Source organism: Hemiscyllium ocellatum, assembly GCF_020745735.1.
Source record: "Hemiscyllium ocellatum isolate sHemOce1 chromosome 38 unlocalized genomic scaffold, sHemOce1.pat.X.cur. SUPER_38_unloc_3, whole genome shotgun sequence".
Classification (NCBI taxonomy): Eukaryota; Metazoa; Chordata; class Chondrichthyes; order Orectolobiformes; family Hemiscylliidae; genus Hemiscyllium; species Hemiscyllium ocellatum.
The window spans coordinates 388481-401736 of NW_026867521.1; the positions used below are offsets into that span (position 1 = coordinate 388481).

A 13256-nucleotide genomic window follows, 5' to 3' on the forward strand; every position below is an offset into this window, starting at 1 on the left:
CTGTCCCTGTCCCTGGGAGTGTTTGATGGGGGGACAGTGTAGAGGGAGCTTTACTCTGTATCTAACCCCGTGCTGTCCCTGTCCCTGGGAGTGTTTGATGGGGGGACAGTGTAGAGGGAGCTTTACTCTGTATCTAACACCGTGCTGTCCCTGTCCCTGTGAGTGTTTGATGGGGGGACAGTGTAGAGGGAGCTTTACTCTGTATCTAACCCCATGCTGTCCCTGTCCCTGGGAGTGTTTGATGGGGGGACAGTGTAGAGGGAGCTTTACTCTGTATCTAACCCCGTGCTGTCCCTGTCCCTGGGAGTGTTTGATGGGGGGACAGTGTAGAGGGAGCTTTACTCTGTATCTAACCCCGTGCTGTCCCTGTCCCTGGGAGTGTTTGATGGGAGACAGTGTAGAGGGAGCTTTACTCTGTATCTAACCCCGTGCTGCCCCTGTCCCTGGTAGTGTTTGATGGGGGACAGTGTAGAGGGAGCTTTACAGTGTATCTAACCCTGTGCTGGGTCTGTACCTGGACGGATTGACGCGTTGAGTCCAGTTTCGGTCATTCCTGACGATGAGATAGTACGTCGTAGACGGAGCGTCTGATTGGAGGGTAAACGTTACCCCCAGTGGCCCTCCCGGTTGGACCGTCTCGTTCTCCTGGACCTGAGGGAGGGACAGACCGTCAGAGGGGCAGAGACCTGTGGACTGAGCTGGAGCTCTGCCTCTGGCTCCATGTCCCTGCGCTCACCCCAGTCCCAACAACATCAGCACATCGGGTCAGCAACAGGCCATTCTGCCCTCCCAGACTAGCCCACCGTTCCGTCAGGTCGCGGCCGATCAGCCCCTCGCTGGAACCCTACCCCCTCGCCACACCTCCTCTCAGCCCTCGGGATTGTGAACATCCATCCACCTCGTTCACAAATAGTTTCATTTGTATATCCGCTAGTCGTCTCTGGACAGCAGAATCCTGGACCCCCCCCAGGAAAAGTATACTCACTGTATCCGGAGTCCCTTTATTCTGTAACTACCTCCCTTCGTTCCAGACTCCCCTCCATTCCCTACGCCCCCATCTCATGGGAGCGTTATCTCAGCCGTGCGCCTTCCCCGATTCCCCTCGGAATCTTGCCTGTTTCTGTAAGACCCCTCCTCATTCGTCCAATCGCTGAGGAGTCAAAGTCAACTCCTTCGTCCCAGAAACCAGTCTCGCTAATCTCTCTGGAACTGCCTGCATTGCTGTGGCTTCCTTTGTGAAGTATGGGGCCCTGCGCTGTACCCAGTAACCCAGGTACTGTCTCACCAGCACCCTGTGTAACTGGAACAAACCCCGCCCCCCCACTTAAACTCTAACCCCCCTCCCCATAAAGTCTCCTTCATCACTTGCTGCATCTACATGCTAACTTTCTGAGGCTCTCACTTTAACATCCAGGATCCGGGGGAGTGAGAGGGAGAGAGTGTGCTTCCAGTCAGTCTCCACACCTACAGACTCAATTTCACCACTCAATGTTCGTACATTAACATTTTGCTGAAAACAGGGAGCCCTGGAGGGAGTGGAAGAGACGAGGAGACAGAACAAGTGAGGAACTGAGAGAGAGAGAGAGAGAGAGACAGAGACAGACAGACAGACAGAGAGGGTGAGAGACAGAGAGATGGAGGGAGATAGACAGAGGGAGAGACAGAGAGAGGAGAGAGGGATAGAGAGAGAGAGAGTAAGGGAGAGAGAGAGGGATAGAGGGATAGAGGGAGAGACACAGAGGGAGAGGGTGAGAGAGAGGATGAGAGAGAGAGAGAGGGGGAGAGAGAGAGACAGAGAGAGAGAGAGAGACAGAGAGAGAGAAAGCGGGGAGGGGTGGAAGGGGGTAGGGGGGTGGGGGTGGAGACCATCTTCAAACAGGGACATGACCCTAAGGTATATGTGACCCATCACTCCAGTGCTGTGTGTGCGTGCGTGCGTGTGCTTGTGCGTGTGTGTGCGTGTGTGCGTGCGTGTGCGTGTGTGTGTGTGCGTGTGCGTGTGTGTGTGCGTGTGCGTGTGTGTGTGCGTGTGCGTGTGTGCGTATGCGTGTGTGCGTGCGTGTGCGTGTGTGTGCGTGTGCGTGTGCGTGTGTGTGTGGGATCCTGCTGTGCACTGATACCCTGCTCCTTTCCCCCTCCCGCCCCCTGATTGAAGGAAGGTTACGACGGGCTCCAAGGCTCTGGAGGGACGGAAGGTTCTGGAATGACAGGAGTTGGGGGGAGGGGGTGGGGAGGGGGAGGGGAGGGGAGGGGGGAGGGGCTGGGGAGGGGGAGGGGAGGGGGGTCCGTACCTTCAGGGCCGAGCGGGAGCAGGAGCAGAGGGTGGGGGAGAGTCTCTGGAAGACATTCCCGGCTCCGTCCCCACCCCACAGCAACACGAGGAAGGGGACCCTCGGGATCTCCCCAATCTCCACCAGGAAGGTGTCAGCCCCCGGCACCGGCACATTCCGGAACGTTCCCGTCTCCAGGGTCACCCCCTCAATGTCCAGCAGGGTGACCGCAGTCACCATGGGGGCAGGGAACAGGCTCAGGCCACTCACTCTGACCATGAGGGTGGCCCTCCGTCCTGAGGGAGAGGGAGAGGGAGGGGGAGGGGGAGGGAGAGGGGGGAGGGAGGAGAGGGAGGGGGAGGGGGAGGGGGAGGGGGAGGGGGAGGGGGAGGGGGGGAGAGAGGGGGGGGGGGAGGGAGAGGGAGTCAAACAGAGAGAACACACACCCTCACCCTCACCCTCACCCACACCCTCACCCTCACACCACACCCACACCCACACCCTCACCCTCACCCTCACCCTCACCCTCACCCACACCCTCACCCACACCCTCACCCTCGCCCACACCCTCACCCACACCCTCACCCTCACCCACACCCTCACCCACACTCTCACCCACACCCACACCCTCACCCTCACCCACACCCACACCCACACCCTCACCCTCACCCTCACCCTCACCCACACCCTCACCCTCACCCACACCCTCACCCACACCCTCACCCTCACCCACACCCTCACCCACACCCTCACCCACACCCTCACCCTCACCCACACCCACACCCTCACCCACACCCACATCCACACCCTCACCCACACCCACACCCACACCCTCACCCTCACCCTCACCCACACCCTCAGCCACACCAACACCCACACCCTCACCCACACCCTCACCCTCGCCCACACCCTCACCCACACCCTCACCCACACTCTCACCCACACACACCCTCACCCTCACCCTCACCCTCACCCACACCCACACCCACACCCTCACCCTCACCCTCACCCTCACCCTCACCCACACCCTCACCCACACCCTCACCCACACTCTCACCCTCACCCACACCCACACCCTCACCCACACCCTCACCCATACCCACACCCACACCCTCACCCACACCCTCAGCCTCACCAACACCCACACCCACACTCTCACCCACACCCTCACCCACACTCTCACCCACACCCACACCCTCACCCACACCCTCACCCTCACCCACACCCACACCCTCACCCACACCCACATCCACACCCTCACCCGCACCCTTACCCTCACCCACACCCACACCCTCACCCACACCCTCAGCCACACCAACACCCACACCAACACCCACACCCACACTCTCACCCACACCCTCACCCACACTCTCACCCACACCCACACCCACACCCTCACCCACACCCTCACCCACACTCTCACCCACACCCACACCCACACCCTCACCCACACCCACACCCTCACCCACACCCACACTCTCACCCTCACCCACACCCTCACCCTCACCCACACCCACATCCACACCCTCACCCACACCCTCACCCACACCCTCAGCCTCACCAACACCCACACCCACACTCTCACCCACACCCTCACCCACACTCTCACCCACACCCACACCCACACCCATACCCTCACCCACACCCTCACCCACACCCTCACCCACACCCTCACCCACACTCTCACCCACACCTTCACCCACACCCTCACCCACACCCTGAGCCTCACCCACACCCACGCCCACACCCTCACCCTCACCCACACCCTCACCCACACCCACGCCCACACCCTCACCCTCACCCTCACCCACACCCTCACCCTCACCCACACCCACACCCACACCCTCACCCACACTCTCACCCTCACCCACACCCTCACCCTCACCCACACCCTCACCCACACTCTCACCCTCACCCACACCCTCACCCTCACCCACACCCTCACCCACACCCTCACCCTCACCCACACCCACACCCTCACCCTCACCCACACCCTCACCCTCACCCACACCCTCACCTTCACCTACACCCACACCCTCACCCTCACCCTCACCCACACCCTCACCCACACTCTCACCCACACCCTCACCCACACCCTCACCCACACCCTCAGCCTCACCCACACCCACACCCTCACCCTCACCCATACCCTCACCCACACCCTCACCCTCACCCTCACCCACACCCTCACCCACACCCTCACCCACACCCTCACCCTCACCCACACCCTCACCCTCACCCTCACCCACACCCTCACCCACACCCTCACCCTCACCCACACCCTCACCCACACCCTCAGCCTCACCCACACCTCTAACCTCACCCACACCCCACCCTCACCCACACCCTCACCCTCACCCTCACCCGCACCCGCTCCCACACCCACACCCTGACCCTCACCCACACCCTGACCCTCACCCACACCCTCACCCTCACCCGCACCCACACCCTCACCCACACCCTGACCCTCACCCACACCCTCACGCACACCCACACCCTCACCCACACCCACATCCTCACTCACACCCTCACTCAAGCCCTCACCCACACCCTCACCCTCACCCCAGTGAGCCCTTAACCCTGTAAGGGTCTGTGAATGTGTGTATGTGTGTGTGTGAGTGTGTCTGTTTGCGTGAGAGTGAGTGTGAGTGTGTGTGTGTCTGTGTGTGCGTGTGTGAGTGTGTGTGTGCGTGTGTGTGAAATAGTGTGTGGAAGAGTGTGTGTATGTGTCTGTGAGTATGTGCATGTGTGTGAGAGAGTGTGTGTGTGTGTGTGTGTGAGTGTGTGTGTGTGTGAGTGTGAGTGTGTGTGAGTGTGTGTGTGTGTGTGAGTGTGTGTGTGTGTGTGTGCGTGTGTGTGTGTGTGCGTGTGTGTGAGTGTGTGTGAGTGTGTGTGTGTGTGTGTGAGTGTGTGTGTGTGTGCGAGTGTGCGTCTGTGTGTGTGTGAGTGTGTGTCTGTGTCTGTGGGTGAGCCCGTACCCCAGTGAGAGTGGTAGTGTCGGGGTGTTGTTTCTGATGAATGCTGATATTCCCAACCTGCTGTCGGCCTCCCGGAGATCGGAGCGAATCCGGAGTGTATTCCTGAGAAAAACTCCACAAATTGGGAAGTGAAATCAATGGGACTGTGCCCTGGAACAGGAGGAGAGAAGGGTGTTACAGTGCTCTGTGATGGGGCGGGTGTTACGGTGCTCTGTGATGGGGCGGGTGTTACGGTGCTCTGTGATGGGGCGGGTGTTACAGTGCTCTGTGATGGGGCGGGTGTTACGGTGCTCTGTGATGGGGCGGGTGTTACAGTGCTCTGTGATGGGGCGGGTGTTACGGTGCTCTGTGATGGGGAGGGTGTTACAGTGCTCTGTGATGGGGCGGGTGTTACAGTGCTCTGTGATGGGGCGGGTGTTACAGTGCTCTGTGATGGGGAGGGTGTTACAGTGCTCTAAGATGGGGAGGGTGTTACGGTGCTCTGTGATGGGGAGGGTGTTACAGTGCTCTGTGATGGGGTGTGTGTTACAGTGCTCTGTGATGGGGAGGGTGTTACAGTGCTCTGTGATGGGGTGTGTGTTACAGTGCTCTGTGATGGGGAGGGTGTTACAGTGCTCTGTGATGGGGAGGGTGTTACAGTGCTCTGTGATGGGGCGGGTGTTACGGTGCTCTGTGATGGGGCGGGTGTTACAGTGCTCTGTGATGGGGCGGGTGTTACAGTGCTCTGTGATGGGGTGTGTGTTACAGTGCTCTGTGATGGGGCGGGTGTTACGGTGCTCTGTGATGGGGTGTGTGTTACAGTGCTCTGTGATGGGGTGGGTGTTACAGTGCTCTGTGATGGGGCGGGTGTTACAGTGCTCTGTGATGGGGTGTGTGTTACAGTGCTCTGTGATGGGGCGGGTGTTACGGTGCTCTGTGATGGGGCGGGTGTTACAGTGCTCTGTGATGGGGAGGGTGTTACAGTGCTCTGTGATGGGGCGGGTGTTACAGTGCTCTGTGATGGGGAGGGTGTTACAGTGCTCTGTGATGGGGCGGGTGTTACAGCGCTCTGTGATGGGGAGGGTGTTACAGTGCTCTAAGATGGGGAGGGTGTTACAGTGCTCTGTGATGGGGAGTGTGTTACAGTGCTCTGTGATGGGGCGGGTGTTACAGTGCTCTGTGATGGGGAGTGTGTTACAGTGCTCTGTGATGGGGCGGGTGTTACAGTGCTCTGTGATGGGGAGGGTGTTACAGTGCTCTGTGATGGGGAGGGTGTTACAGTGCTCTGTGATGGGGCGGGTGTTACGGTGCTCTGTGATGGGGAGGGTGTTACAGTGCTCTGTGATGGGGAGGGTGTTACAGTGCTCTGTGATGGGGCGGGTGTGACAGTGCTCTGTGATGGGGAGGGTGTTACGGTGCTCTGTGATGGGGCGGGTGTTACGGTGCTCTGTGATGGGGAGGGTGTTACAGTGCTCTGTGATGGGGCGGGTGTGACAGTGCTCTGTGATGGGGAGGGTGTTACGGTGCTCTGTGATGGGGCGGGTGTTACGGTGCTCTGTGATGGGGAGGGTGTTACGGTGCTCTGTGATGGGGCGGGTGTTACAGTGCTCTGTGATGGGGAGGGTGTTACAGTGCTCTGTGATGGGGAGGGTGTGACAGTGCTCTGCGATGGGGAGGGTGTTACAGTGCTCTGTGATGGGGTGGGTGTTACGGTGCTCTGTGATGTGGAGGGTGTTACGGTGCTCTGTGATGGGGAGGGTGTTACAGTGCTCTGTGATGGGGAGGGTGTTACAGTGCTGTGTGATGGGGTGGGTGTTACAGTGCTCTGTGATGGGGAAGGTGTTACAGTGCTCTGTGATGGGGCGGGTGTTACAGTGCTGTGTGATGGGGAGGGTGTTACAGTGCTCTGTGATGGGGAGGGTGTTACAGTGCTCTGTGATGGGGCGGGTGTTACAGTGCTGTGTGATGGGGAGGGTGTTACAGTGCTCTGTGATGGGGAGGGTGTTACAGTGCTCTGTGATGGGGAGGGTGTTACAGTGCTCTGTGATGGGGGGGTGTTACAGTGCTCTGTGATGGGGAGGGTGTTACAGTGCTCTGTGATGGGGCGGGTGTTACGGTGCTCTGTGATGGGGTGGGTGTTACAGTGCTCTGTGATGGGGCGGGTGTTACGGTGCTCTGTGATGGGGAGGGTGTTACAGTGCTCTGTGATGGGGAGGGTGTTACAGTGCTCTGTGATGGGGGGGTGTTACAGTGCTCTGTGATGGGGAGGGTGTTACAGTGCTCTGTGATGGGGCGGGTGTTACAGTGCTCTGTGATGGGGAGGGTGTTACAGTGCTCTGTGATGGGGAGGGTGTTACAGTGCTCTGTGATGGGGTGGGAGTTACAGTGCTCTGTGATGGGGAGGGTGATACAGTGCTCTGTGATGGGGCGGGTGTTACAGTGCTCTGTGATGGGGTCTGTGTTACAGTGCTCTGTGATGGGGGGGGTGTTACGGTGCTCTGTGATGTGGAGGGTGTTACAGTGCTCTGTGATGGGGAGGGTGTTACAGTGCTCTGTGATGGGGAGGGTGTTACAGTGCTCTGTGATGGGGCGGGTGTTACAGTGCTCTGTGATGGGGTGAGTGTTACAGTGCTCTGTGATGGGGAGGGTGTTACAGTGCTCTGTGATGGGGCGGGTGTTACAGTGCTCTGTGATGGGGAGGGTGTTACGGTGCTCTGTGATGGGGCGGGTGTTACGGTGCTCTGTGATGGGGTGTGTGTTACAGTGCTCTGTGATGGGGAGGGTGTTACAGTGCTCTGTGATGGGGCGGGTGTTACAGTGCTCTGTGATGGGGTGGGTGTTACAGTGCTCTGTGATGGGGAGTGTGTTACGGTGCTCTGTGATGGGGCGGGTGTTACAGTGCTCTGTGATGGGGAGGGTGTTACAGTGCTCTGTGATGGGGCGGGTGTTACAGTGCTCTGTGATGGGGAGGGTGTTACAGTGCTCTGTGATGGGGAGGGTGTTAGAGTGCTCTGTGATGGGGAGGGTGTTACAGTGCTCTGTGATGGGGAGGGTGTTACGGTGCTCTGTGATGGGCCGGGTGTTACAGTGCTCTGTGATGGGGTGTGTGTTACAGTGCTCTGTGATGGGGCGGGTGTTACAGTGCTCTGTGATGGGGCGGGTGTTACAGTGCTCTGTGATGGGGTGTGTGTTACAGTGCTCTGTGATGGGGCGGGTGTTACAGTGCTCTGTGATGGGGAGAGTGTTACAGTGCTCTGTGATGGGGAGGGTGTTACGGTGCTCTGTGATGGGCCGGGTGTTACAGTGCTCTGTGATGGGGTGTGTGTTACAGTGCTCTGTGATGGGGCGGGTGTTACAGTGCTCTGTGATGGGGCGGGTGTTACAGTGCTCTGTGATGGGGTGTGTGTTACAGTGCTCTGTGATGGGGCGGGTGTTACAGTGCTCTGTGATGGGGCGGGTGTTACGGTGCTCTGTGATGGGGAGGGTGTTACAGTGCACTGTGATGGGGCGGGTGTTACAGTGCTCTGTGATGGGGCGTGTGTTACAGTGCTCTGTGATGGGGCGGGTGTTACAGTGCTCTGTGATGGGGAGGGTGTTACAGTGCTCTGTAATGGGGTGGGTGTTACAGTGCTCTGTGATGGGGAGGGTGTTACAGTGCTCTGTAATGGGGTGGGTGTTACAGTGCTCTGTGATGGGGCGGGTGTTACAGTGCTCTGTGATGGGGAGGGTGTTACAGTGCTCTGTGATGGGTAGGGTGTTACAGTGCTCTGTGATGGGCCGGGTGTTACAGTGCTCTGTGATGGGGAGGGTGTTACAGTGCTCTGTGATGGGCCGGGTGTTACAGTGGTCTGTGATGGGGAGTGTGTTACAGTGCTCTGTGATGGGGCGGGTGTCACGGTGCTCTGTGATGGGGTGTGTGTTACAGTGCACTGTGATGGGGGGGGTGTTACAGTGCTCTGTGATGGGGAGGGTGTTACAGTGCTCTGTGATGGGGCGGGTGTTACAGTGCTCTGTGATGGGGAGGGTGTGACAGTGCTCTGTGATGGGGCGGGTGTTACAGTGCTCTGTGATGGGGCGGGTGTTACAGTGCTCTGTGATGGGGAGGGTGTGACAGTGCTCTGTGATGGGGCGGGTGTTACAGTGCTCTGTGATGGGGTGGGTGTTACAGTGCTCGGTGATGGGGAGGGTGTTACAGTGCTCTGTGATGGGGTGTGTGTTACAGTGCTCTGTGATGGGGAGGGTGTGACAGTGCTCTGTGATGGGGCGGGTGTTACAGTGCTCTGTGATGGGGTGTGTGTTACAGTGCTCGGTGATGGGGAGGGTGTTACGGTGCTCTGTGATGGGGCGGGTGTTACAGTGCTCTGTGATGGGGAGGGTGTTACAGTGCTCTGTGATGGGGAAGGTGTTACGGTGCTCTGTGATGGGGCGTGTGTTACAGTGCTCTGTGATGGGGAGGGTGTTACGGCGCTCTGTGATGGGGAGGGTGTTACAGTGCTCTGTGATGGGGAGGGTGTTACAGTGCTCTGTGATGGGGAGGGTGTTACAGTGCTCTGTGATGGGGCGGGTGTTACAGTGCTCTGTGATGGGGAGGGTGTGACAGTGCTCTATGATGGTGAGGGTGTTACAGTGCTCTGTGATGGGGAGGGTGTGACAGTGCTCTGTGATGGGGCGGGTGTTACAGTGCTCGGTGATGGGGTGTGTGTTACAGTGCTCGGTGATGGGGCGGGTGTTACGGTGCTCTGTGATGGGGAGGGTGTTACAGTGCTCTGTGAAGGGGAGGGTGTTACAGTGCTCTGTGATGGGGCGGGTGTTACAGTGCTCTGTGATGGGGTGTGTGTTACAGTGCTCTGTGATGGGGCGAGTGTTACAGTGCTCTGTGATGGGGAGGGTGTTACAGTGCTCTGTGATGGGGCGGGTGTTACAGTGCTCTGTGATGGGGAGGGTGTTACAGTGCTCTGTGATGGGGCGGGTGTTACAGTGCTCTGTGATGGGGTGTGTGTTACAGTGCTCTGTGATGGGGCGAGTGTTACAGTGCTCTGTGATGGGGAGGGTGTTACAGTGCTCTGTGATGGGGAGGGTGTTACAGTGCTCTGTGATGGGGCGGGTGTTACAGAGCTCTGTGATGGGGAGGGTGTTACAGTGCTCTGTGATGGGGCGTGTGTTACAGTGCTCTGTGATGGGGTGTGTGTTACAGTGCTCTGTGATGGGGTGTGTGTTACAGTGCTCTGTGATGGGGAGGGTGTTACAGTGCTCTGTGATGGGGCGGGTGTTACAGTGCTCTGTGATGGGGTGTGTGTTACAGTGCTCTGTGATGGGGAGGGTGTTACAGTGCTCTGTGATGGGGTGTGTGTTACAGTGCTCTGTGATGGGGAGGGTGTTACAGTGCTCTGTGATGGGGAGGGTGTTACAGTGCTCTGTGATGGGGTGTGTGTTACAGTGCTCTGTGATGGGGAGGGTGTTACAGTGCTCTGTGATGGGGCGGGTGTTACAGTGCTCTGTGATGGACTGTGTGTTACAGTGCACTGTGATGGGGCGGGTGTTACAGTGGTCTGTGATGGGGAGGGTGTTACAGTGCTCTGTGATGGGGCGGGTGTTACAGTGCTCTGTGATGGGGAGGGTGTTACAGTGCTCTGTGATGGGGCGGGTGTTACGGTGCTCTGTGATGGGGCAGGTGTTACGGTGCTCTGTGATGGGGATGGTGTTACAGTGCTCTGTGATGGGGAGGGTGTTACAGTGCTCTGTGATGGGGAGGGTGTTACAGTGCTCTGTGATGGGGCGGGTGTTACAGTGCACTGTGATGGGGCGGGTGTTACAGTGCTCTGTGATGGGGAGGGTGTTACAGTGCTCTGTGATGGGGAGGGTGTTACAGTGCTCTGTGATGGGGCGGGTGTTACGGTGCTCTGTGATGGGGCAGGTGTTACAGTGCTCTGTGATGGGGATGGTGTTACAGTGCTCTGTGATGGGGAGGGTGTTACAGTGCTCTGTGATGGGGAGGGTGTTACGGTGCTCTGTGATGGGGAGGGTGTTACAGTGCTCTGTGATGGGGAGGGTGTTACAGTGCTCTGTGATGGGGAGGGTGTTACGGTACTCTGTGATGGGGCAGGTGTTACAGTGCTCTGTGATGGGGAGGGTGTTACAGTGCTCTGTGATGGGGAGGGTGTTACAGTGCTCTGTGATGGGGCAGGTGTTACAGTGCTCTGTGATGGGGATGGTGTTACAGTGCTCTGTGATGGGGAGGGTGTTACAGTGCTCTGTGATGGGTCGGGTGTTACAGTGCTCTGTGATGGGGAGGGTGTTACAGTGCTCTGTGATGGGGTGTGTGTTACAGTGCTCTGTGATGGGGAGGGTGTTACGGTGCTCTGTGATGGGGAGGGTGTTACAGTGCTCTGTGATGGGGAGGGTGTTACAGTGCTCTGTGATGGGGCGGGTGTTACAGTGCTCTGTGATGGGGAGGGTGTTACGGTGCTCTGTGATGGGGAGGGTGTTACGGTGCTCTGTGATGGGGAGGGTGTTACAGTGCTCTGTGATGGGGAGGGTGTTACGGTGCTCTGTGATGGGGAGGGTGTTACAGTGCTCTGTGATGGAGAGGGTGTTACGGTGCTCTGTGATGGGGCGGGTGTTACAGTGCTCTGTGATGGGGAGGGTGTTACAGTGCTCTGTGATGGGGAGGGTGTTACGGTGCTCTGTGATGGGGAGGGTGTTACAGTGCTCTGTGATGGGGAGGGTGTTACAGTGCTCTGTGATGGGGCGGGTGTTACAGTGCTCTGTGATGGGGCGGGTGATACAGTGCTCTGTGATGGGGCGGGTGTTACAGTGCTCTGTGATGGGGCGGGTGATACAGTGCTCTGTGATGGGGTGTGTGTTACAGTGCTCTGTGATGGGGCGGGTGATACAGTGCTCTGTGATGGGGCGGGTGATACAGTGCTCTGTGATGGGGAGGGTGATACAGTGCTCTGTGATGGGGCGTCTGGGCATCGTCTGTCGTTTGGACGAACTCACCGATAATTCGGAGGCTTCGCGTCCCTTCTCCTCGGAACCCCATTTCCCAGGCTCCTGCCTGGATCGGAGAGCGGAGGTGAACCACTCGCAGGTTCCCGCAGGATTTCACCCAGGCAAGGACTCCGGAACGTTCCGTGAGGGACTGGTGTTGACCTGGGAAGGATGGAGATTGAGTATGAGTGGGACCTGGGAATTCCTGGATCGGTGGATTGTGTCCGGGATCGAGAGACCTTACCGATGGGATTGGTCAGGGTGATGCCGGGACCTGATCCGAAGGTGTAGATGGAGACGTTCCGGAGAGTTCCGTCCAGGTAAAACGTGACAGGATTGGCCACTTGGGGGGACGGGCCGGAGATGTGCAGGATAGTGACCTATCGGAGAGTGCAATGGGTTACTCAGCAATTACCCCCCTTCAACCCCACGGACTCACACACACACAGACACACACTCACACACACACAAACTCACACTCACACACACTCACACTCACACTCACACACACACACACACACTCACACACACACACTCACACTCACACACACACACACACTCACACACACACACATTCACACTCACACTCACACACACTCACACTCACACACACACACTCACACACACTCACACACACACACACACTCACACTCACACACTCACACACACTCACACTCACACACACACACACTCACGCACACACTCACAAACACTCGCACACACTCAAACCCACACTCACTCACACCCACACACAATCACACAAACACTCAATCACACACACACACACTCACGCACACACTCACGTACACACACAAACACTCGCACAGACTCAAACACACACACACTGCACAATCGCAAGCACACACACTCACACTCACACACACACACACACACACGTTATCACACACACACTCACACACACACACACTCACACACACTCACCCTGTTGCCGTGGTGATGAGTGAGGCCCCTACCTTGTCCCCTCCGGAGGGTTCCTCGATGATGGAGTCCAGCTCCGGGAGCTCCCTCCTGGAGACGG

At 58.1% G+C, this 13256-nt stretch overlaps 1 protein-coding gene across 1 annotated transcript in view; it reads right to left on the reverse strand.

Annotated features, from left to right (window-relative positions):
* The window catches only part of LOC132808759 (von Willebrand factor A domain-containing protein 7-like), an 82926-nt gene that overhangs the window by 37506 nt on the left and 32164 nt on the right, over positions 1-13256 (reverse strand). The window contains exons 9-13 of the mRNA XM_060822203.1: positions 13192-13256; positions 12462-12597; positions 12227-12379; positions 2292-2566; positions 515-651 (exon numbers count right to left, since the gene is read on the reverse strand). The exon at positions 13192-13256 is cut by the window's right edge and continues 133 nt beyond it. Coding sequence (XP_060678186.1) covers positions 515-651; positions 2292-2566; positions 12227-12379; positions 12462-12597; positions 13192-13256 — 766 coding nt within the window. The remainder of the gene's footprint in view (positions 1-514; positions 652-2291; positions 2567-12226; positions 12380-12461; positions 12598-13191) is intronic.